The sequence below is a fragment of the Prionailurus viverrinus genome, chromosome B4, assembly GCF_022837055.1.
Source record: "Prionailurus viverrinus isolate Anna chromosome B4, UM_Priviv_1.0, whole genome shotgun sequence".
Lineage (NCBI taxonomy): Eukaryota > Metazoa > Chordata > Mammalia > Carnivora > Felidae > Prionailurus > Prionailurus viverrinus.
This window is the reverse complement of record NC_062567.1, coordinates 135,305,974-135,326,928: the sequence shown is the minus strand read 5'-3', so window position 1 is coordinate 135,326,928 and position 20,955 is coordinate 135,305,974. Positions and strand designations below refer to the sequence as shown.

At 57.5% G+C, this 20,955-nt stretch overlaps 1 protein-coding gene and 1 non-coding gene across 4 annotated transcripts in view; both read right to left on the bottom strand.

Moving 5' to 3' along the window:
* FBLN1 (fibulin 1) overlaps nt 1-20,955 on the bottom strand; it is an 82,759-nt gene that overhangs the window by 39,619 nt on the left and 22,185 nt on the right. For all 3 annotated transcript variants that reach the window (XM_047866512.1, XM_047866513.1, XM_047866511.1), the window contains exons 4-13: nt 18,820-18,991; nt 14,478-14,537; nt 13,236-13,337; nt 12,273-12,410; nt 10,988-11,125; nt 6,527-6,670; nt 5,602-5,730; nt 4,792-4,917; nt 1,855-1,974; nt 860-991 (exon numbers count right to left, since the gene is read on the bottom strand). In XM_047866512.1, the coding sequence (XP_047722468.1) occupies nt 860-991; nt 1,855-1,974; nt 4,792-4,917; nt 5,602-5,730; nt 6,527-6,670; nt 10,988-11,125; nt 12,273-12,410; nt 13,236-13,337; nt 14,478-14,537; nt 18,820-18,991 (1,261 nt within the window). The remainder of the gene's footprint in view (nt 1-859; nt 992-1,854; nt 1,975-4,791; nt 4,918-5,601; nt 5,731-6,526; nt 6,671-10,987; nt 11,126-12,272; nt 12,411-13,235; nt 13,338-14,477; nt 14,538-18,819; nt 18,992-20,955) is intronic.
* TRNAG-UCC (transfer RNA glycine (anticodon UCC)) lies at nt 12,788-12,872 on the bottom strand. The gene has a single exon. It is a non-coding gene; the product is annotated as a tRNA-Gly (tRNA).

Genomic DNA, 20,955 nt, shown 5'->3' with positions numbered 1-20,955 from the left:
CAGAGCTGCGGACGCGCCGAGTGGGTGCCTCCCAGGAAAGGCCACCGCTCCTGCCCGCCTTTGATCAAAGTCCTTCCTCACGACCAGAAATCACGTGTGCAGAACCCGGGGCCTCTGAGCCTCTGGGTCGACAGTCCTGTGTGGGGGCTCACGAGGAAGGGGCCGGACAGACCCGACCTCTGTGGCTCAGCTTCTTGGGGCCGTCCCTCGATCCACTCGGGGATTGTTCGTTCACAAATATCTCCTTGGCACCCCTCTCTCGGTCACCAAATGGCTCAGTTACGGGGCTCATGGTGACTCCTAGGGTGTTCTTAGATATGGGAGCTGAGTGCAGATGGGGGCCATCGGACCCCCTCATTTAGTCCATGCGGGAGCTGACCCCTTGGCCCCAACGGGACACCCTCATGAATACAGAGACCTCGGGGCTGTCCCACTGCGGACCACGCCCGCCCTCAGCAGGGCAGTCATCGGCACCTTGGGACAGAGGCCTCCCCCACCTGCTCACTGCTCTGCCCGTAACTCTCGGCAGGGCCTAGCTTACATCAAGGGCCTGTCGAATCAGTGGATGAAAGGCTGACCGAGTAGCCCCCCTGCTGTGGGATGGGGTCCCACTTCCTAAAGGCTGTCAGCCCCTGTTCTGGCCCCCTCGGAGCTGCTGAGGGCAGGGTGGGAGGGTCAGAACCCCCTGGAGACAGCGTGCCAGGAGTGAGAGACCAGGGTGCGTGTGGACCCCGAGACACTCCGTGGATGCAGAGGCCTCCCCTCCCCTTCCCAGATGCACCCCCCCCAGTGGGTCAGGGAAGCTGCCTGGCCTCAGCTCCCCGGTACCACAGAGCCCCAGGCCGTCCCCAGCGCTCACCTTGGCAGTTGCGGCCGTTGGGGGCCAGCCTGTATCCGGACGGAGGGCAGGTGCACTGGAAGCTTCCAGGGATGTTGATGCAGCGATAGGAGCAGATGTGGCCCCCGGTGGGCAGGGCGCACTCGTCAATGTCTGTGACGGCAAAGCCCACCCTCAGCATCCCGTGGCCAAGCTCCATTCCCAACAGTGGGCCAGGAAGGGGCCTGGGAGGACGGCCACATGGGGCCATCTGGACACAGGAAGCCGCAAAGTACTGGGGTGGGGCTCAGGAACCTTTACATCAGAGGGGAACGTGAGGCCCAGAGAGGGGAAGAGCTTAGCCCAGCGTCACACAGCAAGTCCACGGTGCAAAGTACGTACACGTGGAGGAAGGAGGCAGTACGGGGGCCAAGTGGAGGGGGAAAGGCCAAGGGCTTCAGAACAGTACGTAGCACAGATGGCCCGCGGGCTGCAGGCACACCCTGACGCTAACGGTTATCCACGTGCTAATAAGAAACACGCCTTCCGTGGAAACGGTAGGAATCCCAACAGCACCTTTCAGCACCTATGGTGCGCCAGGCACTGTACTAAGCGCTTCTGGGTCATCTTCAACCCTCTGACAGCCCGGTGGGGCTGGGGTCGGCCCTCAGGCTGCAGGTGATGGATGGTCCCCCACCAGGGAGAGGCAGAGCTTCGAATCGGGCATGCGGGGGGGCCCCCTGAGGCCCCTCCTCGCCCCAGGGTCGCACACTGCCAAGCCCTGGCACCTGCGGTCCCCGCCACGTGTGGTCCAAGGCCCCCACACGACGTGGCGCTCACCAGCTACGCATTTCGGAAAGAAAAATCCGGGGAGTGGGTGTGCTGCTTTCTAAACCTCACTCTCGAGGACTCATTTGTATCCAAACAAGCCTCAGCTGCAGGGAGAAAAAACCTACACCGGCCGCCAGCCTGCAAGGGCGTTCGGGAGAAAGGGGCGGGGGTGCTCTCCCCTCAGCCGGGCGGGGCGCCCCCCTCACCTTCGCAGGTGACGCCGTCCACATCGCTGAGCTGGTGGCCTCGCCGACAGTAACACTGGTAGGAGCCGTACACGTTGGCGCATTCCTGGCTGCAGGGACTGCTGTTACACTCGTTCACGTCTGAAAGAGAGGGTCCCCGGAGGTCACCCCGCTTGGAGCCACCCCGCACACCCCTGGTCCCCCTCAAGGGAACACATATGGAGGGCCCGAAGTCCCGCCGTCTGCCGCCTGGGGTCGCCCCGAGGGACAGAGATTCCCTCCGGAATCTCTCATCAGGACGACATAAAGCCTCCGGTCTCGGCTCCGTCCGGTGGGTCCCGCCTCAGGCTCCCAGGGTCAGTTCTAGTCCTCAACTGGAGCCGTGATCACAGCCCTCCCCAGTTCACCTCCAAGACGATGCCCTCTGCAGAGACGGAGGCCCGAGCGAACCGTTGATGTGCCCACATCCCGGATACCCCAGTGCGTAAAGCTCACCACCAGCCCGCTCAGCAACTCTGAGCTCCCGCTCGTCTGTTCCCTTCGCTGAGAGCAGGGATCAGCGCAATTCTGGCCCACCACTTGCTTTTGTAAAGGAAGCTCTATTGGCACACAGCCACGCTCACTCATTTACCCTGGCGTAGGGCCGCCTTTGCCCTGCAAAGAAGTGGGTACCCGCAACATAGATTGTGGCGGGCAGAGCCTAAAATATTTACTACGCGGCTTTTAGGAAAAGATTTGTGCCAACCTCTGGCCTAGAAGTCCCTCCTCACATTTATTTACTGCTAATTCCTAGCAGGGCAGACGGGGTGAGCAGCTAAGAATGTCCATTAGCCTCTCGGCCCGTGTTTCGTCCCTGCAGCACCCCCAACACCCTGCCTGGCCGTCCCTGCTGCCCAGTGTGGTTTCTCATCAAATCCTAGGGACACTCCTCGAAGGCAGGAACCACGTTCTTGCTACGCACCTTATCGGGGTTGCTTTACAAATGCATAGCGGAAGGATAGGGCAAAGCGGGCCATGCCCCGGTTTTGTGTCCCCAGTGTTGCTACTCACGTAGACGCGACTACCTCCTTTCCAGTCACTGGGGACTGATGAAGAACAGCGTAAGCCATGAGTGCTAACAGCAGTGACACCCACGGTCCCCATAGCTGGCACTTGGTCTCACACAGGACACTGGGATGCGCTCTCCACGTGCATCATCCTCACGGCCCCCGGTAAGGTGGGTCCTGCTCCCCCCACTTTTGTAGATGAGGACAATGGGGCCCGGAAGTGCCGAGTTACTTCTTCAAGGCCATAACATGGTCAAGCTGGGATTTGAACCCAAGCTCGAGGGACCCCTGTGCATCAATCTTTTTTTCCTTGCCAAAACACGTGCATTGAGTCTGGTTCCTGGGGACAGATCCTAGAATCTTGGGGGGACCCGAGGGCCCAGGATCCCGTCACACCGTCCACCCTCCAGTGGGAGACCTGTGCGTACTGGGTGCGTCTGGGCATATGTGACTTTTGTGATCGTCCTGCCGAGCGTCCAGACGCTGTACCCAGGCGCCGCGCTGCACAGAACAGGGCTTGCCGGGCGACGGGAGGGGAGCGCCGAGGGCTGTAAGAGCTCTGGACTTTGCTGATGTCAGAACCTAGTCCTCAGAGAAGATGTGACGTCTGCTGAGCGCCTACGGGGTGCCAGGCCCTGTGCTGAACACACTTCACGCCATCTCGGTCCAGCCCCAGAGGAGGTGGATGTTATCTGAGAACCGACAGGCTCAGCACTAACAACTCCCTCCAGCCTCCACCCGGCAGACTAAGGGCCCTGAGCACACTTTAGCACGGCTTCCACCGGCCCAAGACGGGGTGCCCAGGATAATGACCCCAGACCCTTAAAGTGCCTGCCTGAGAAAGCTCAGAGCAGCCCAAAGAAGATACTCGGTCCTGACCTCCCTTTTTCTTAGAAGTGTTGACTTTAGCAAACTTGCAAATGTCAATCCTTGCTCTGTCCCTTTGAGATGTACCCCCTACAACCCAGGACCTGCAAACCACGCCTTTGAAGTGCGATCACTGGGAAGGGCAGGTCCCGGCCCCCCACCTCCGCCCCTGCCCTCCCAGTCTCTGTGGGAGGGCAGGAGCCAGTTAGCAGGTGCAGCCAGCCTAAACACGCTGATCCCCCACTTAACGTCCTGAAGCACTTGTCTTTAGCACACCCCAGCATTTAAAAAGACTTCTGCCCTTTGGGCCACTTGGGTGGCTCAGTCAGTTAAGCGTCCAGCGTCGGCTCAGGTCACGATCTCACGGTTTGTGGGTTCGAGCCCCACATCGGGCTCTGTGCTGACAGCTCGGAGCCTGGAGCCTGCTTCGGATTCTGTATGTGTGTGTGTGTGTCTCTCTCTCTCTGCCCCTTCCCCCCCGCTCACACTCTGTGTCTCTCTCTCAAAAATAAATAAAACATTTTTTAAAATGTTTTAATAAAGAAAAATTTAAAAAGCCTCCTGCCTTCTGCTTTTCCCAAACTGAGATCGTTTTACACCCAAGCCCCTCTCCGCGGATGCAACAGTCTGGGTAAACTCTGTCTTACCCGTTTCCTCGAAAATCTGACCTACCAAGCCCTGTCTCCTGGTAGGACACTGAGGCAGGCGAGGCCAGCCACTCCCGGAGGTCACGTGAACACAGGGTGGGTGGGACGCCTCCCCATCCCGCACTCTTAGCCACGTCCCTTGTTCCTAAACCGGCTTATCCGTTCCCCACGTGCGTGGCCCTGGGCAGATGCCACTGGGCGCTCCGGGACCCAGGAGGCCCAGGCATCTCTGACACGTCACCTGTCACAGGCGTTTCCCCCACTGATGCCTCACTTAATCTGCGCTTGGGAAACAAACTCGAGTCTGTCCCAACGGACGGACGGCGTCTGCGGGTGGAGCCGTGGCTTCTCCGAGAGAAGGGAGTCGATCAGCCTGCCCGGCGCCCAGGCCACCTCACCTTCACACGAGCGGCCGTCGGCAGAGAGCCGGAAGCCCACGGAGCAGCTGCAGTAGTAGGAGCCCAGCGTGTTCTCGCACTTGTGGCCGCACAGGCGCCCGGGATAGCGCCGACACTCGTTGATGTCTGAAACGGAGCAGGTGGGCCCTCTCAGTGCCACCCAAGCCTCTGCTGGCGACCCCACCTCCCGCAGCCCCTCTGCTCAGACGAGAGGCGCAAAGTGACTCATCCCACGAGTCAAACCCACGGCACGAGCGGGCGAGGGAGCCGGGGCCACGCCCGCCCATCTGCTCACTGGGCCAGTCGCGTGTCCCTTCTGTGACGCACACCTGAGGACGTGCCCACCCATCAGTTCCCCACCCCAGAGCCCTGAACGAGGGTCCACTGGGGTCTGACCAGGGGCCAGCCTCCCCCGAGCACCCTGGTCTGCGGACGGCAGGCGCTCGGCCAGCGGGGTCTGTCCCCGCTCCCGGCGCTGAGGCCACCGTGCCTCGGGCACGCAGCCCCGCAGCCCTGCACGAGGGCAGCGACTCTGGGAGAAAATCACGAATGCTCTCGGGCATTTGCAGAGTGGGCTGGGGTCTCATAGACCCCTGGAGGTCTTGAGTCAAGCAGAACGCCTGTTCTGCGGGCGGGTGACACCCGGGAGTGCAGCACCAGGGCTGGGACCGGACGGGGGTCTCTTGACTCAGGGTCTCTTCTCGGGGACTGCTGCACTAGGGCTCTCCGAGGTGAGGCGTAGACTGTGGCCACGCCAGGGTGCCACCTGGCCGGGCCCCCCCGCCCAGGCCTTCAGGGATACCCACGTACCCACGCACGTCCTGCTGATGCCGTCGAAATAGTACCCGGCTTTGCACTCACAGCGGAAACTTCCAGGCGAGTTGACACACAGGTGCCCCGGCCCACAGGGCTCAGAGGGCGCCGCGCACTCATCCACATCTTGCAAAAGAGAAGGACACGTTGAAAAACGTTAAGCGGGGGCTCTTCCCTGAGATGGTCAGAAAGGAAGCCGGGAGAGCAGCAAACTAAACTGTACGTTCACAAAGCAGGATCATTGGCTCTTCAACACGATGTCCCAGAGCACCTGCTACGTGCTGGGCCCCATGCTGGGGACACAGCGGACCCAGATGCAGCCCCTACCCTCGGGGCCTCCTGCTCTGGCCAGCCAACAATGACCCTAGCTGAGGCGGAAAGGGCCCAGTGACCCGGGGAGACGTTAAGGAAGTATTCTGGGAGTTGTAGAGAGCTTCTCTCTGGCTGGCAGGGGTCTGGATCCAAAGGAACGTAGCAGCGGGTCGCAGAGGGAATAACGTAAGAGCAAAATACTACACAGAGAGGCAAGGGCAGGGCTTCTTTAGGGAGCTGCAAGGCCTAGTTCATCTGAATTATAAAGCTCGTGAAGGTGGGGCCACCTCAGGAGGACTCGGTTGTAAGCAGGGGCATCTGTCCTTGTCTGTCACCAACGGGGGCTGTGAGCAGGGAGGAATGAGAGCGCTTCCAGCTCAAGAGACCCTGGACAGACTGAAAGGGGTAAAACTGGGGGCAGTGGTAGGCTGGCAGGCTACTGCCACGGTCCAGGCAATAGATGACGAAGGTCTAAGCTTGGAAATGAGCAACGGGATGGATGGACAGGTTCACTTGGGGGATCTCCTCCTCCCCTTCCAGAGAAGGGAGGGGGGCGCCAGGCACAGACAGAAAAGTGGATTTCAGATTGGTTCTCTTTTCCGATACCAACCAATACAGCGGGTTCCCTCCTCATTGAGATGGTAGCCACGGCCACAATTGGGCACGTTCTTCAGGCATGTGTAGGAGCCCTCCGTGTTGATGCATGTCTGCCCAACAGGGCATGGGGCACTGATACTTAAACATTCATTGATATCTGCAGCAGGAAAGACGGAGACAGCGAGGTTAAACGTGGAGGGCTTCCCAAAACCCAACAGCTAGGTCTCCGAGACCACCCCCCACTTCCCTCCGTATTGCAAAACCACAAACAGAAGTACTACGATGCCCTCACCCTGGACCACGCGGCAGGCTTCCAGCCGGCTCCCGGGTTTTGCCAACACATGCCACCTGAAATACCACCTCCGTGGCATCTCCCTGCCCCTAGAGCTTCAAGCCCGCCATCCTTCCCTGCACCGAATCTGAAGCCGCGTGCCTGGCTCCCAGGTCTGCCCACGGTCACGTGGCTATGTCCCTTCTGAATCCTACAGGACTCGCAGTCCCCACCACGGGGCTGGCAATTCAGGGGCCATCTCGTGTTCACTCGCTCCACACGGGGTGCGGGGCTAAGTGCCCTCGGCGCCGAAACTCTTGCCCCCGCGAGGCTCTGGGCTCCCCCGATGATGGGCCCGGCCCGCCTGGCCTCGGCCTCACTCTGGCCAGCGGCCCCCGCGACCAGGCTTGAGCCCTTACAGCACACTGATGGCTCCTGGACAGGCCGCTTGGGTCCCACCTCTGTGCCTTTATTCACACAGCCCCTGGCTGGGAAATCACCTCCCCTGTCTGCCTGGGAAACACTTTCACAGCTTGCGTGTCACCTCCTGGAGGCCCCTTCCTGTCCGGCCCCCACCTGGGCTCCTCAGGCCCGAGCTGACTTGCGCCCAGCGGGGAGGGGCTGCTGGCTCCAAGTTCACCGCACTGTGGTCTCCCTCCTTGACTGCACGTGCCTGCGTGGGGCCTTCACCTCTGCACACACGCCTGGCAAGCGCGAACCAGTGATGGGACAAGGAGGACCCTTCATTCCCCCAGCTCGAATTTGGTGTAAAACCACAGAGGCTAAACTTCTTACTAGGGGGAGACTTCACCAGGCACCTAGGTTTTCAAGAATACCCTTGTTCAGACACTTGCAAAGCACCCAGGGGACAGAGAGAAGGGAGTTATGGTAGAAGGCCCCTGAGCCAAAGTCAAAAAGAGGGATCAGCTGTCGTTCTCCCCTCCCGGCCAAGCCTCACGCTCCTTGAACCGTCAGGGGCCAGGACAGTCAGGGGTAGGACCCGGGGCCGCCCCCGGAGTCAGCCTTCACACAGCACTTAACAGTTTACAAAAGCTAGCCGGCTCTAGAAGCAGGGTGTCCTGCCTCCCAGCCCGAAAATCAGGGTTGACAGGCTAGAGTCCGCCAGTCAAATCAGCTCACTGCCTGTTTTTGTCAATAAAGCTTTATTGGAACACCCGAGCTGCAACATAGACCCTATAGCACACGAAGCTGGTACTTACTAGGCAGCCCTTTACAGAAAGAAATTTGTCCCCTGCCCCGTATCAAGAAGAAATACAACGTCTAGCAACGATATCGCTGCCTCCCCCGGAGGTTTTGTGCTCGCCAAGCAGATCTACAGTTCCCAAACTGTGTTCCGTGGAACACGAGTACCCCTTGAGATATGGTGTGCTCCCCGGGCAGGGGAGTCCCCCCACCTGTGAGCACCACAAGGTAAGGAAGGACCAGGCAATCAATGCATGAATGGGACACCGGGAAAAATAAAGAACAAATAAATAGAAAAAGGTCCAAGCCGTTTGGGAACGCGTCATACGACCTCTGTCTCTTACGGGCTCACACGGGAAAAGCCCGGACGATCCCGGCTGAAAAGCACCTCGCTAACTTTAACCCAATGACGACGGGACCCTTGATTGCCCCGATGGAACACCTCGGAACACCCCAAGATGCAGTGCGCGGGAAGCCCTGCTCTGGCCCATTCCGTCATCCTCACTGAAGCCAAAAGGTAGACGGTGAGAACCCCGACAGGGAATCAGAGGAAGCAGGAAAAAGAAAACCAACAAAGACAGGATTGTCTCGGGGCTCCTGGGGGGCTCCGTTGGCAGAGCGTCCACTCTTGATTTCAGTTCAGGTCATGGTCTCACGGGTTGTGGGATCGAGCCCCACAGCGGGCTCTGTGCTAACAGTGTGGCATCGACTTGGGATTCTCTCTCTCTCTGCCCCCTGCTTTTCCCCTCTCTCTCTCTCTCTCTCTGTCTCGCACTCTCTTCCTCCCTCTATCCCCACGCTCACTCTCTCAAACTGAATAAAGTAAAAAATATATATTAAAGAAAAAACATTTTAAAGAAAGGATCCTGAGTTTCTTTAGGAGCACTAAAGAGCACTGTGGGCATGAGAAGGGGCACCTGCCCGAGCCCGAGTTGCGGGACGCCTCGTGGCTGCTCTGTAGACCCTCCAAACACCCAGGGACTGGCGGGTGGGGCTCCTTCGGGGCTTCGCTCTGCTCACCCAGGCTCTCCCTGCATCTAGGGAAGGATGCAGAGGGGACTGTCCCCACCCCTACTCTCACACCTTGTCCCCTACACACTTTGCACCCCACAGAGGGGTAACGGGGCTACACAGACTCGCAAATCCTTCTTCCGTGTGGAAATCGGGGCTGATTTTGTCATGAGTCAGGGTTTCCACCCCAAACAGATGCCAGCCTCCTCTGCGGAGCCCCCTCCAAGCGCCCTGCAAGTCTGGGCAGGACCCTCCTCCCTGCTGGCCCTGGGAGAGCCGTCAGCCCCCTGCTCACAGGCCCCCTGTGCTGGGTGATGACAGCCCGGCTGGCGGGAGGCTGGCGGGGGGCCAACCCCAGCCAAGCGGAGGCCCCCACGGCTCCGATGCCTCCCCACCCTCCCCGCACCGGATGACTGGGGAGCTTTAAAAGCAGAAGTCTGGGGTAGGGTTCCAAGGAGGCCTCTGTCCCAGGGGGTTACTGGTCTATTTGTCTTTAAATACTCTGGGATGGTTTAAAAAAAAAAAGGCGAGAGAGCTTTCTGTCCAAACTGCCATTTCAAATCAAAGATCAATACAGATTTATCTGAGAGAGGGCGAGGCAAACCTAAGACAGAAACCAGCTTCCAGAAGCGCCCTTTAAGGAGGGAAACGGGACAGCCTCAGTGAAGGAGGGTTCTAATTGGTGGTGTTTGCAGCTCTCCGGCAGGGGTGGGGGGGGGGGGAGTGTTCCCGTCCTCAAAGGCAGGACCCAGAAGCTTCTGCTGGGCAGAGACCAAGGCCAGGGCGGCAGATCTGGACACAAATGCCAACAGCAAACACCGGCCGAGCCAAGTGGTTATAGCCTGGGTGACTCCGGGAGAAAGGGGTGTCACCTTCGTTTGCAGAGCTCGTGACTCGTCCCTCAGCTCCCTGCCCCCTCCCCAGGCTGCTTCTCCATCCCGAGAGTGTGACCATTCACACGGGATTTCCTGTAATTCCACAGCAGTCTTGCTCTGACGTCAGGCAATACAGTAGATTTGTTTTGCGGTGAAATGGATGTGACATAAAATTTGCCATTTTAACGATCTTTAAGCGTATAGACAGGTGGCATTAAATACGTTCACAGGGCCGTGCAGCCATCACCGCCTTCCATCTACACAACTTTTTAATTTGCCCCAACTGAAACTCTGCGGGGTAGACGCTAACTCCCCACATTCCCGCCCCAGGTCCCTGGCACCCCCATTCTCCCTTCCATCTCGATGAAATCCACTGATATAAAGTATTTTCTACAACTAAACTTTAACACACAAGGCATTTCCCAATCATCTTGTTCCATCCTTGCCTCAAGCCACCAAACCAGGTAATAGGATTATTCCCATTTTTTTTTTAATTTTTTTTTTCAACATTTATTTATTTTTGGGACAGAGAGAGACAGAGCATGAACGGGGGAGGGGCAGAGAGAGAGGGAGACACAGAATCGGAAACAGGCTCCAGGCTCCGAGCCGTCAGCCCAGAGCCCGACGCGGGGCTCGAACCCACGGACCGCGAGATCGTGACCTGGCTGAAGTCGGACGCTCAACCGACTGCGCCACCCAGGCGCCCCGTATTATTCCCATTTTCTAGAGGACGAAATTCAGAGCCAAAGGAGGGACATAAACCACCTTAACGCATTCATTCTAAACCACGTGTCTCGAACTCCAAAACTGCAGCCGAACCAGGGGTCGGTCAACTACAGCCCTGCGGCCACACCCGGCCCGCACCTGTTTTTGCCAATCAAGTTTTACGGGGACACGGTACCGTGCGTTTGTTCACAAATCTGTGGCTGCTCCCTAGCTTGGTCCACAGAGCCGAGTTTTTGCAACGGAGACCGGATGGCTAACGTATTGGCTTCCCAGCCCTTCTGAGGATGTGCTTGCCGACCTCTGCTCGGCAGGCCCAGCGCGCTCTAGAGCTGTGGCCCACCGCTCGAGCGCTCGCCCTGCCTGGGGGACCCTGGCGGCAATGTCTTACCAATACAGTTGCCTAGAGCATCTTGTATAAAGCCACTCTTGCATTGTAGCTTGGGTCTGCAGCGGAAGGATCCCAGAGTATTCTGACAGATAAAATCGGGGAGGCAGTTATGAATACCACTCTCACACTCGTCAATATCTGGTACATCATAAAAAAAGGAAATTGTTAGCAAGAGTCCTGCCAGGGGCATCTTACAACATTCACAAAAAAATCACAAGAAAGTTTTTTTTCCTAATGCTCATTACTCAGGCTACAACCCGAAACATTCCAATCGAGAAGTCACATAAAAAAAAGAGCCTTAGTTAGCCAAATAGTGCTCGCGTTGCTAAAGATTTAAAGTTCTTTTTTTTTTCTACTCCCCCCCCCCCAAGGCTCTTATGAGGCAAACTTTCTGTTATATACTAAATAACCCAGGCATTTTCCTGGCAGTATGTGGGATTTTTTGTTTTTTTTTACCTCTAGGCTAAGTGTACGTTTGGTTTAGACAATAAAGCAATGATCTTAGTGGCAATAAAAACTGTGCCTACAAACTCATTCATTCTGACGTTGTCACAATATTCCAAATACGAACAGTGGTGATTGCCACGATCGGACATTTTGGCTGCCCTTCCTTTGAAGTTCGTGGCTGTCAAATGTTCAAAAGTGTATACTCAGCTGGCTGGGCCCCTGGGATCTCAGGGTCCAAACCGCCCAGCGAGGCTGCGAGGATAGACTGAACAGAGCTCTGCCCAAAGGCCCTGCGACGTCAGGAGGGTGTGCCTGGCTTTTGAGTTACCCTCGTAACTCGACCAAAACTTTTATACAAGTGGTGCTTTTCGTTCTGAAGGGCTGGAAACCCTCAGAAGAAAACTATGTTCTCATAGATCCTCATCAAAGCCTTATCTGCCAAATAACATCTATGGCTTGGCGGGGAAAAGCCAGCAGCCAGAAATGTCGTGTTTTTAGGCAGCGGAAGAGAATAAGCTTTGAACTTCAAGGAAGTCTGGAATCAGATGGAAGGCAGCTGTTGTACAGATTTTTTTTTTTTTTTTGTAGAAGGCACATGTGAGCACCTGAGGTTCATTCACTTCTCATCTTGGTTTGAAATGATCCTGCTCTGAGCCTTTTCAGAAGTCCAAACTCACCATTGTCATTAACTCAGCATTAAGATAAGAAGGTAAATCTTTACTAACAACACAACGGGTCGGTGCCCCGGGCAGTCACAGGTGGGGTCCAGTGCTGCCTTTACTATCTCATTCTATCTATTCCTGGAGAGCTGAGGTGTGTAGACTGGAGAGTGTTATACCTTTGCAATCATTGTCCTCTGTGAGCTCATAGCCAGTCCCACAGCTGCTGTCTCTCTGGCAGCGGAAAGAGCCCACTGTATTGACACAGGACTCCCCAAGGCGGCAATTGTGGCTGCCCGTGATGCATTCGTTGATATCTAGGACAGACGGAGGTAACGAGGGAGTAACCAGCAAGAACAAAGGACCCCGGCGCTTCACCACAAGGAATGTACCGGAAGGCACCGTAAATGGGTTCCCAGCATCTCTCCAGTCCCCCACCCGTGTGTATTCGGGCTGTGCACCTGAAGGGGTCTCGGGCACTCACCACCCAATCAAAAGCAATGGTTTCCTTCCCCGGCTAAGTTTCAGAGCGACTGCTCGGTTTTTTTTTTTTGTTTTTTTTTTTTGTTTTTTTTTAATGTGTTCTTGATTTTCGAAAGAGAGAGAGAGAGAGAAAATGAGCAGGGGAGGGGCAGAGACAGAGTGGGAGACACAGAATCCGAAGCAGGCTCCAGGCTCCGAGCTGTCGGCACAGAGCCCGACGCGGGGCTCGAACTCACGAACCGCGAGATCGCGCCCTGAGCGGAAATCAGACGCTCAACCGACTGAGCCACCCAGGCGCCCCCTACCGCTCATTTTGAGAACACACTAAGCAGCAGACTGCACTGGAGTCACATGACCCTTAGGACCCCTCTCAGAGGCTGTCACTGTCCTCTATCTCCCCCACCCCAAATGGGAGGGGAGAGAGAGGCTGAGGGATGTGCCCAGGGCCACTCAGATCCTGGATTCAGAGCCCGGTCAGACGCCAAACCCAGCCCCGTTTCCCAGCACGGTGTGTAAATGCCCCGGGAGGAGAGCCGTGGCCGGGCGCCGTGGACTCCACCTGCCTACGAACGGGGCCCCGACGTGTGCAGAGCGTCAAGCAGAGACGGGGGCAGAGGCCCCCCGCCGCCCTGCTGTGGCCGGAGCTCCGTGACGGTTACCTTCACAGGAGACGCTGTCGGGCAGCAGCTGGTAGCCCACGAAGCAGGAGCAGACGACCCCCTCCCCCGTGTCTCGGCACTGCTGTTTGCAGGGGCCGCCACCTGGAATCAGAGCAAATCAGGGCAACCGGGGGCCAAACACCCACCACAAGCCTCTGGCGTTTCCGGCTCCCTGTGGGCCAGGCAAACGCCCTCAGGGTGGACGACACACGGGACACAGCCTCCCCAGGTTGGAGCCCACCCTCTCCAGCGTGGCACCCCTCCCTTCCCGAGGGAGACCCCCGGGATCTGGCCCCTGCACGACCCCGGGACCTCCCCTCCAACCAGCTGTCCTGCAGGGCAGCCGACGGGTGCTCAGAGAGCCAATCTCACGGGGACAGACCTCTACCAGCTGGCTAAACGTTCTGTCACAGTTCTGGCCGCTCCCCAGGCCCTGCGAGCCCCCTGCCTGCTTCTCCAGCCTCTCCCTCTAGCCCCGGGCCCACCCCTCCCCGTGAGCTGCGCGATTCTGCGTGTCCCAACACCGAACGCCGCGTGCCCAGTGTTACTTCCTTGGCCAGCCCCCCCTCACCCGCTGCAAACCAGCCTTTCCCTGCCCCAGGAAGGCCTCCCACACCCCCCCGAGAGCTTTCTGGGCTCTGTGCCCTCCCCACCCCACCCCCACCTCCCACCCCACCTCTGTGCGGCCTGTCACTGTACCCGGGCCACATCATTCTGTGATTTCGCTGGCTCCCAATTAACGCCCCGACCACAGGGCAAGCTTCCTAATGAACCTCTGGAGCAGACTTGCCCGTCTAGACATGCGGAACGGTCCACGAAAGACAAATCTAGTTTTATCATGTGAAAAACAAGCCTGCCAGGCCCTAGTCACTTTAAATTTGCGAATGATGCCACCAGTGGCACAGCTGGGGCTCCGGGACACAAGGCAAGTAACACTCGGCCCTCCCTCCGGTGGCGTTCACCCTTCACAGAGCCTGTGTTGGTGGGGAGTGGGGGGCGCCGTGCTGGGAGCTTTTAAGGGCCCACACGGCCCCTTCCTGTGAGCTCACCCTGTCTCCCCCTGGCCCATCAGGCCCCAGCCTGCAGGGAAGGAGGAAGGGGGCCCAGGAGTCCAGGGAGGACAGAGCGACTTCAGCTGACTCAGCCCAAGCGCTCTTCCCAGGACGTCAGACTCCCAAGGACATGAGCGCGGACTCCCCCACAGGCTGGATTCACGGCCCGCTGGAGGGAGCAGGGCCTCACCTCTGCAGCGGTCGTTCAGGTATGGGTCCTCCTGCTCCTCCTCAATCTCCGAAATCTTGGCTGTGGGAGAAAGAGAGGCAAATTGGACATTTATCCAAACACAGCGTCCCGTCTTATCTCAGCAGCAACTCTGAATTCTCTACCTCCCTATAAGCATCGGGCAATCGCGCCCGTTTCATTAGCTCAGCGTTTCAACCGAGTGCTGTGGGTGCTGAGGCCATCCGAAGCACTTGCCCTATGTCAGCAAACGCAGTCACGGCCCCCAAACGGTGCACCTGGGGAAGGCTTCTTGTTAGGGCGTGAATTGTGTCTCCCCACCACTCACCTCGCCCAGAAGATATTATAGCTCTAACCTCCAGTACCTGTGAACGTGACCTTACTTTAGAGGAGAGTCTTTGCAGAGGATCGAGTTAAGGTGGATTAGGGTGGTCTGTGTCCTTATAAAAAGAGGAACCTGGACACAGAGACAGACACGCACCGAGGAAAAAGGATGTGAAGACACAGGCAGGAGAGAGCCATCTGTGCACTGGCCAAGGAGCACCGGGGCGGCCGGGAGAGAGGCCCGCCCTGGAGCAGATTCTGCCCCGAAGCCTCAGAAGGAAGGAGCCCTCCGCCAACACCCTGCTCTGGGGCGTCTCGACTCAGTTTGCCGCCGGTCATCCATAGCCACTCACTGGGTTCATTCCGCAGACGGGTCTGAGCATCTGTGCTGTTGAGCACTCGGCTTAGACAAGGCCCCTGCACTCAACAGAAAATTCAGCACGGCCACGGGAGACGGCGGGGTACCCTAATTTAATCGAATGGGGTGGTTTTCCACTGGTAGTTGTGGGGTAAGAGAAGAAAGTTGTGGGGTTAGTCCTTTCAGCTTGCGTACAGCCAAGGGCGGGGAGGATCCCTAAAAATCCTCGAAAACCAAGGCCTCCGAAGTCGAGGACACTTCCTCAAGACCGGGTGACAGGGAACCCAACTCAATCACAAGTCGACAGCATTATGTTACAGCGCTGGGCGGGGAGCAAAAATCAAAGCGCATCCATGTGAGAGATGATGTTTTTGGGGTGATAGTGGGGTGTGGGTCCGGAGCCGACGACCAAGAAGGAATTCTTGAAGACGTCCTTGGTGCAAAAGGCGATTTTATCAAAGCCCGGGGACAGGACCCGTGGGCAGAAAGAGCTGTCCGGGGACCATGAGGAGAGAGGCTGGTTATATACTGTGGGGTCGGGGGAGGTAAAGTCCGGGGGAAGTTTCCAGGGACGTTTTCACGTGCTAAAGACTCCCAGGGCACCGGAGGCCTAGCTCTTGTCAAGCCAGGATGGTTTTTCCCTCCAGCAAAGCATCAGGGCTGAGACAGCAGGGAATCCCGCAGAAACGTGTTACTCTGCTGCCCCAGTATCTGCCAAGGGGCTGCAGCCTAGAAGGAAATTGAGGTCTATCTGCCATTTCCCTCTGCCTTTGTTCCCACATCAAGAGACACCGAAAGAGACCGCAGAAAAAACCAGGAAAGGAAACGGACCTAATGGAAACTGCATTTCCCTCTATGTCAATTTCCTCTTTCTTCTGCTTTCTGTGTCTTCTAAACCGCCCCCAGTGAGTGCGTAATCCACGCACGGCAGAAAAATAAACATCATTACGACCAAACGGTTTAGTAATTCCGCTACGAAATCCAATACGGCATAACTTACCTACACTAACTGTACAAAGGCGGTCTTTTCTCGGCGCTGTTAAAATACGGTAAGGGTCCCTAAGCAACCTTTTTGCTCGGCGAGGAACTGCGCAAAAGACCTCGCGAGTGCGAATCATCTCTTCTAGGTTAGGGGGCTGGGAACCTCTGCAATCTGGGGGCCTCTCTGCTCACGGGGGGCATTCAGTCCAGGCCAAGGCACAGGCCGGGACGTCTGCTGGGAGGACCCGTGAAGAGCGATTTCTTCACCGTCAAGGTCTGCGTGGTGTTCTGTGGGAACAAGCCCGGCCCTAACGGACCACCATTTCTGCCCCTAAACGAATCCAGAACCCGGGCGTCGCCAGCCTCAATCTCCCAGTCTGTAGAACGGGGATAATCAATATATGTCCTAGTAGTGTTCCACCCAAACCCTCCGTGGTAAAGGGACAGGGCTCTTTCCTTTGTTTTGAGCCAATCCTTTGATAACATGGAATATAAACGCATTGCCAGAAAGAACTCAAGAATACAGACATAGAAGCCCCCATTTAGAAATTAAATGGACATAAGTGACGCTATCAAATGCTTTAAAGTTTCTAAAAGCTTCCTCTCAACTTCTGTACTTATTTTTGTTAGAGGCCGACAGTGGTCTGTGGGCCCTGTGTGTGGCCCCATGACAGGACACAGTAGGCCCGCGATCAGCGTTAGTGGACGGGAGGAAGGTACGTCTGTGTCCGCGAGGAGGAAGGGCAGGGAGTCCTCACAGAGACTCTGGGGAAAGTCTGGGGCAAGGTTGGAAGTGGATAAAAGACAGGAGAGAAAACATCTGGAGCAGCAGAAAAGCCCAGAGAGCGTGATGGAAACAAGACGTAAATCGACAAAAATCCTTCCCAGAGACAGGGGAGAAATGCTCCGCCAGCACGAATAGCTTGGGTCTGTTTAAAGTGAAAATGTCATCTCTGGTTCCAAGAGTCACGGAGGGAGCCAGAATGGGGTTCCAACCCTCCTTTACGAGAATCTGAAATCAGCCCCAGGGCATCCATGAGCAATCACAAAGAGAGACTGGGCCATCTGACGCAGGAGCATGAAGCCACCAAGGTCACACGGCCACGGGACGGGCAGCCTAAGGGACCACAGGTACAGGTGTGCGAGCTCCTCTCACCGAAGGCCTTCCCGCCCCTCACCCGCCACAGTGGGGAGGGGGTAGGGCATCCGAGTCAGGAAGAAAGGAGCCCAAAGTCAGACAGCAAGCCTGGGGCCCAGCAGACTCCTGAAAGTTTCTAGGCTTATTTCCATTATGGCCCAAGAAGCCCTGCATCAGTGGAAGAGATTATTAGATAAACAAGAAGTTTCCTGAACCGTGTAACTGAGCCGTGCCCCAAGGCTTGGATTCATCCGGCCTGGGACAAACGGAGGGTGGCGAATGAATAGCCGGGAGCTCCCTGGAAGCTGCTTTGGGGGCGGGGGGTCACTCGCCTCTTTGCTGAAAAAGTATCTATTAGCCGAAAGAACCCAGGCAGGCAGCCGTGAGTGGTACCCCTGCCCGCCTCTTGTCTGCACATCACTGGCACCAGATGGAGAGAGAAAGGGCACTGGCCGGGGCGCGGGAGGCCGGCGTTCTCCCTCCCCTGTGTGTCGGCCTTGTGGCCTTGAGCATCAGGCCCTCGTCTGTGAACTGAGAGCAAGCCACCCGCCATGCTGCCTGGGCTGTTAGAAACGCAGGGAAGAACCGTGGCGGTAAACGTTTGTGGAGCCAGGTCCCACACCACACACCTCGTCCTCCCAGACACCACAATTGTCCCCATGGCACCGATGAGCGAACTGAGGTCTGGATAAATCAGTTTACCTAAAATACACGTTAGGACAGGGACGTGAACCCAGACTTGTCAGATCCCAGATCCCACGCCTTCGGTCCCAACTCCAGGGCAGTGGCCTCTCAGAGGAGGTAACAAACGCCAACAGTGCTCTGACAGTCAGTCTGTGCTGAGTTCAGGCGACAGCAAACGTGTGTGCTTACTCTGCCTGTGATTGTTAATTTTCTGTGTTAACTCGGTTGGGCCACGGTACCCAGAGATTTGGTCCAACACGGGTCTCTATTTGCTGTGACAGTATCATTTAGAGGAGATTACCATTTACATCAACGGACTTTGAGTAAAACAGATCGCCCTCTGTAACGTGGGTGGGCCTCGTCTAATCAGGTGAAGACTGACCTCCTCCAAGCGAGAAGGAATTCTGCAGACGGCATTTGGACTGAAGCTGCAATATAAACTCTCCCTTGGGTCTCTGGCCTGCTGGCCCACCCTGCGGATTTCAGACCCGAGTGAGCCAATTCCTCAAAATACATTTCTTGGGGCGCCTGGGTGGCTCAGTTGGTTAAGCGTCTGACTTCAGCTCAGGTCACCATCTCGCGGTCTGTGAGTTCGAGCCCCGCGTCGGGCTCTGAACTGATGGCTCAGAGCCTGGAACCTGCTTTGGGTTCTGTGTCTCCCTCTCTCTCTGCCCCTCCCCTGTCCATGCTCTGTCTCTCTCTGTCTCAAAAATAAATAAACCTTAAAAAAAAAAAAATCTTTAAAAAAAAAAATACATTTCTTTCTCTGCATACGCATGCACGCATATTCTGTTGGCTTTATTTCTTCGGATGACCCTGACTGGTGCGCCGCCCGAAAGGGAAAAGACGGAGGAAATTACCTGCTTCTTGGAGGTCCCCAAGGTCCCCGGGGGCAAAGTCTGCGGTCTCCTGGCCCTTGACACAGCATGCCCGGAAGACCAGCCCACACTGGTAGCCGACCATGAGGGTGTACTCGCAGCTCTGGCCCTGGGCCTGGGCCGCCCTCCCCAGCAGGCAGCAATGGCAGCACCTCTGCAAACACAGAGACTCCAGGTGGAGAAGCCACACAACAGAGCAGGACCCCCGGCCTCGCTGATCCCCGTGTCCCCAGGCGGTGAGGACGCCGGCTGACGTAGCTGTCTCCTCTAAACGCTGGCACTGTGTAGAGCTCAGCAAGCCAAGCCCGGAGCACGTTGCCAACCCAACCTCACAGGTCCTGGCTCTGAAAGCAGCCTTAAAGGGGTTGCACCCAGCACGTGTCCCCCAGCACCAGATGTCCCCCCTCCTGCCCGGCTCCTACACCTCCGGGAGGAATTAGCGAGGACAGGGATCCGCTAAGGGTCACACAAGGGCGCCCTGAGGCTCCACTCCTCGTGTGCGGTCGAAGGTTTCTCTGTGATGCCCAGGAAAATGCATCTGCACGCGTCTCTTCCCTCCAGAGCCCGGCAGGAAGCACGCTGTGCATTCGAGAAGCACGGGCACCTGAAGACAAGTCGTCAAGTGAGGGACAGAGTCACTGCCTGTCACCCGGACCGCGGTGTTCCTGAAAGTCACACCTGAATCCAGGGGGTTCGTTCGGCCCTTGATGTACAAAGAGCCCCGTTCCAGGCCTTATTATCCTCAGAAAGGCACAGAACTTTCCAACAGGTCCACAGCAGGAGCCCGGAGGTGGGGCTTGGCTCGAGTTTCTGCGGAGGTTGATGGGGCGTTTCTACAACGCCCCCGCCCCCCGCCAGAAAGAGGGAGGCTTCGGCTACCCCCTCCACCTTCCAGGGCATGACGAATCCTCCCCGGAAACACAAATCACTCGTCTGCCAAAGTGGCCTGTTCCCACTCCCGTTAGGATGTTCTGTGGCTTTTCCACACACACCCCCCCCCGCCTTCTCTCCAGTCTGGGGACAAGGGCAGAGCTGTCTGCTGAGCAGACGGTGTCTGCAGAGCCCCTGCCCTGCCTCGGGAGGCGGTCACTGGACGCCCGAGCTCCTGGCTCCTGGGACCCCTCGACCAGACCGCCCCACCCTCACCCCTCCCAGCTCCCTCGCGCCAGAAGCTTCCGCCATGAAGGCCCACGAAGGCTGAGGGTGGGCGGAGGGGCTCTGGAGCTCCCAACTACTCCACGCCCCAATCTGTGTGAAGACAGAACCCTCAGAAAGGAGCCCCCACCCTCCCGCCCAGAATCCAGATTCTGTTCCGATTCACGCTCCTCAGAGTTACTTCCTGGCCTTCCTGACTGGGAATGGGAACCCTTTCCTCCTGGGGCTGTCCCCCGACCAGGACCCAGGACCCCGCTGACCGGGTCCAAAGCTCCCTGTGGTTGTTTTTCTCTCTCAGTGCGCGGTGAGGGAGGGACAGCCTAGTTCATTTACAGTTTCCAGGCCCGACCAGAAAGCTCTCAGGAACTGCCCCACCCCCGTGCGAAGAGGCAGATCTTTCACAGGGACAGAGGCCCTCAGGGACTGGGCCCGACCTGGGTGAAGTCACCTGCTCAGAACTCAGCCCCCCCTAGAGCCCAGTGGACCCCACGCCCCATTCCACCTCCACAGACTCCTCCCCTGCCAGGCCACTTTGGGGTGTGGGCCACTCTGAACCTCACTTTCCTCTTCTAGGGCAGTTAGGGATGTCATGTGTTTTCAGAGACCCCGGGGTCCCGTTCTGAGCTCTAAGCTCTACTTCCCTGGTGGGCAGGAAAGCTTGAGGGGGCGTCCTGGGCAGGGTGGGGGGCCTGCCGTGAGCTGCAAAGAGGGCTCTGAAGGCCCTGAGCCCAGGCAGCCTCTGCTCTGATCTCTGCACTCCTGACAGAGGCCCTGGGATGGGAGGTCCTCAGGGCAAGCCTGGGTCCCTTCATCCCGGTCTCCTCAGTGTTGTCCAGGGTTCAGGACTAAACTGAAGGGGGTGGGGGATGGGGGAGGGCCCTGAGAGGCCCCTCCCCCCTCCTGGGCTCCTCCCTCCTCCCACCCTGCCGCTCGCGAGGGCGGGAGGCCTGGGCAGATGCCGCA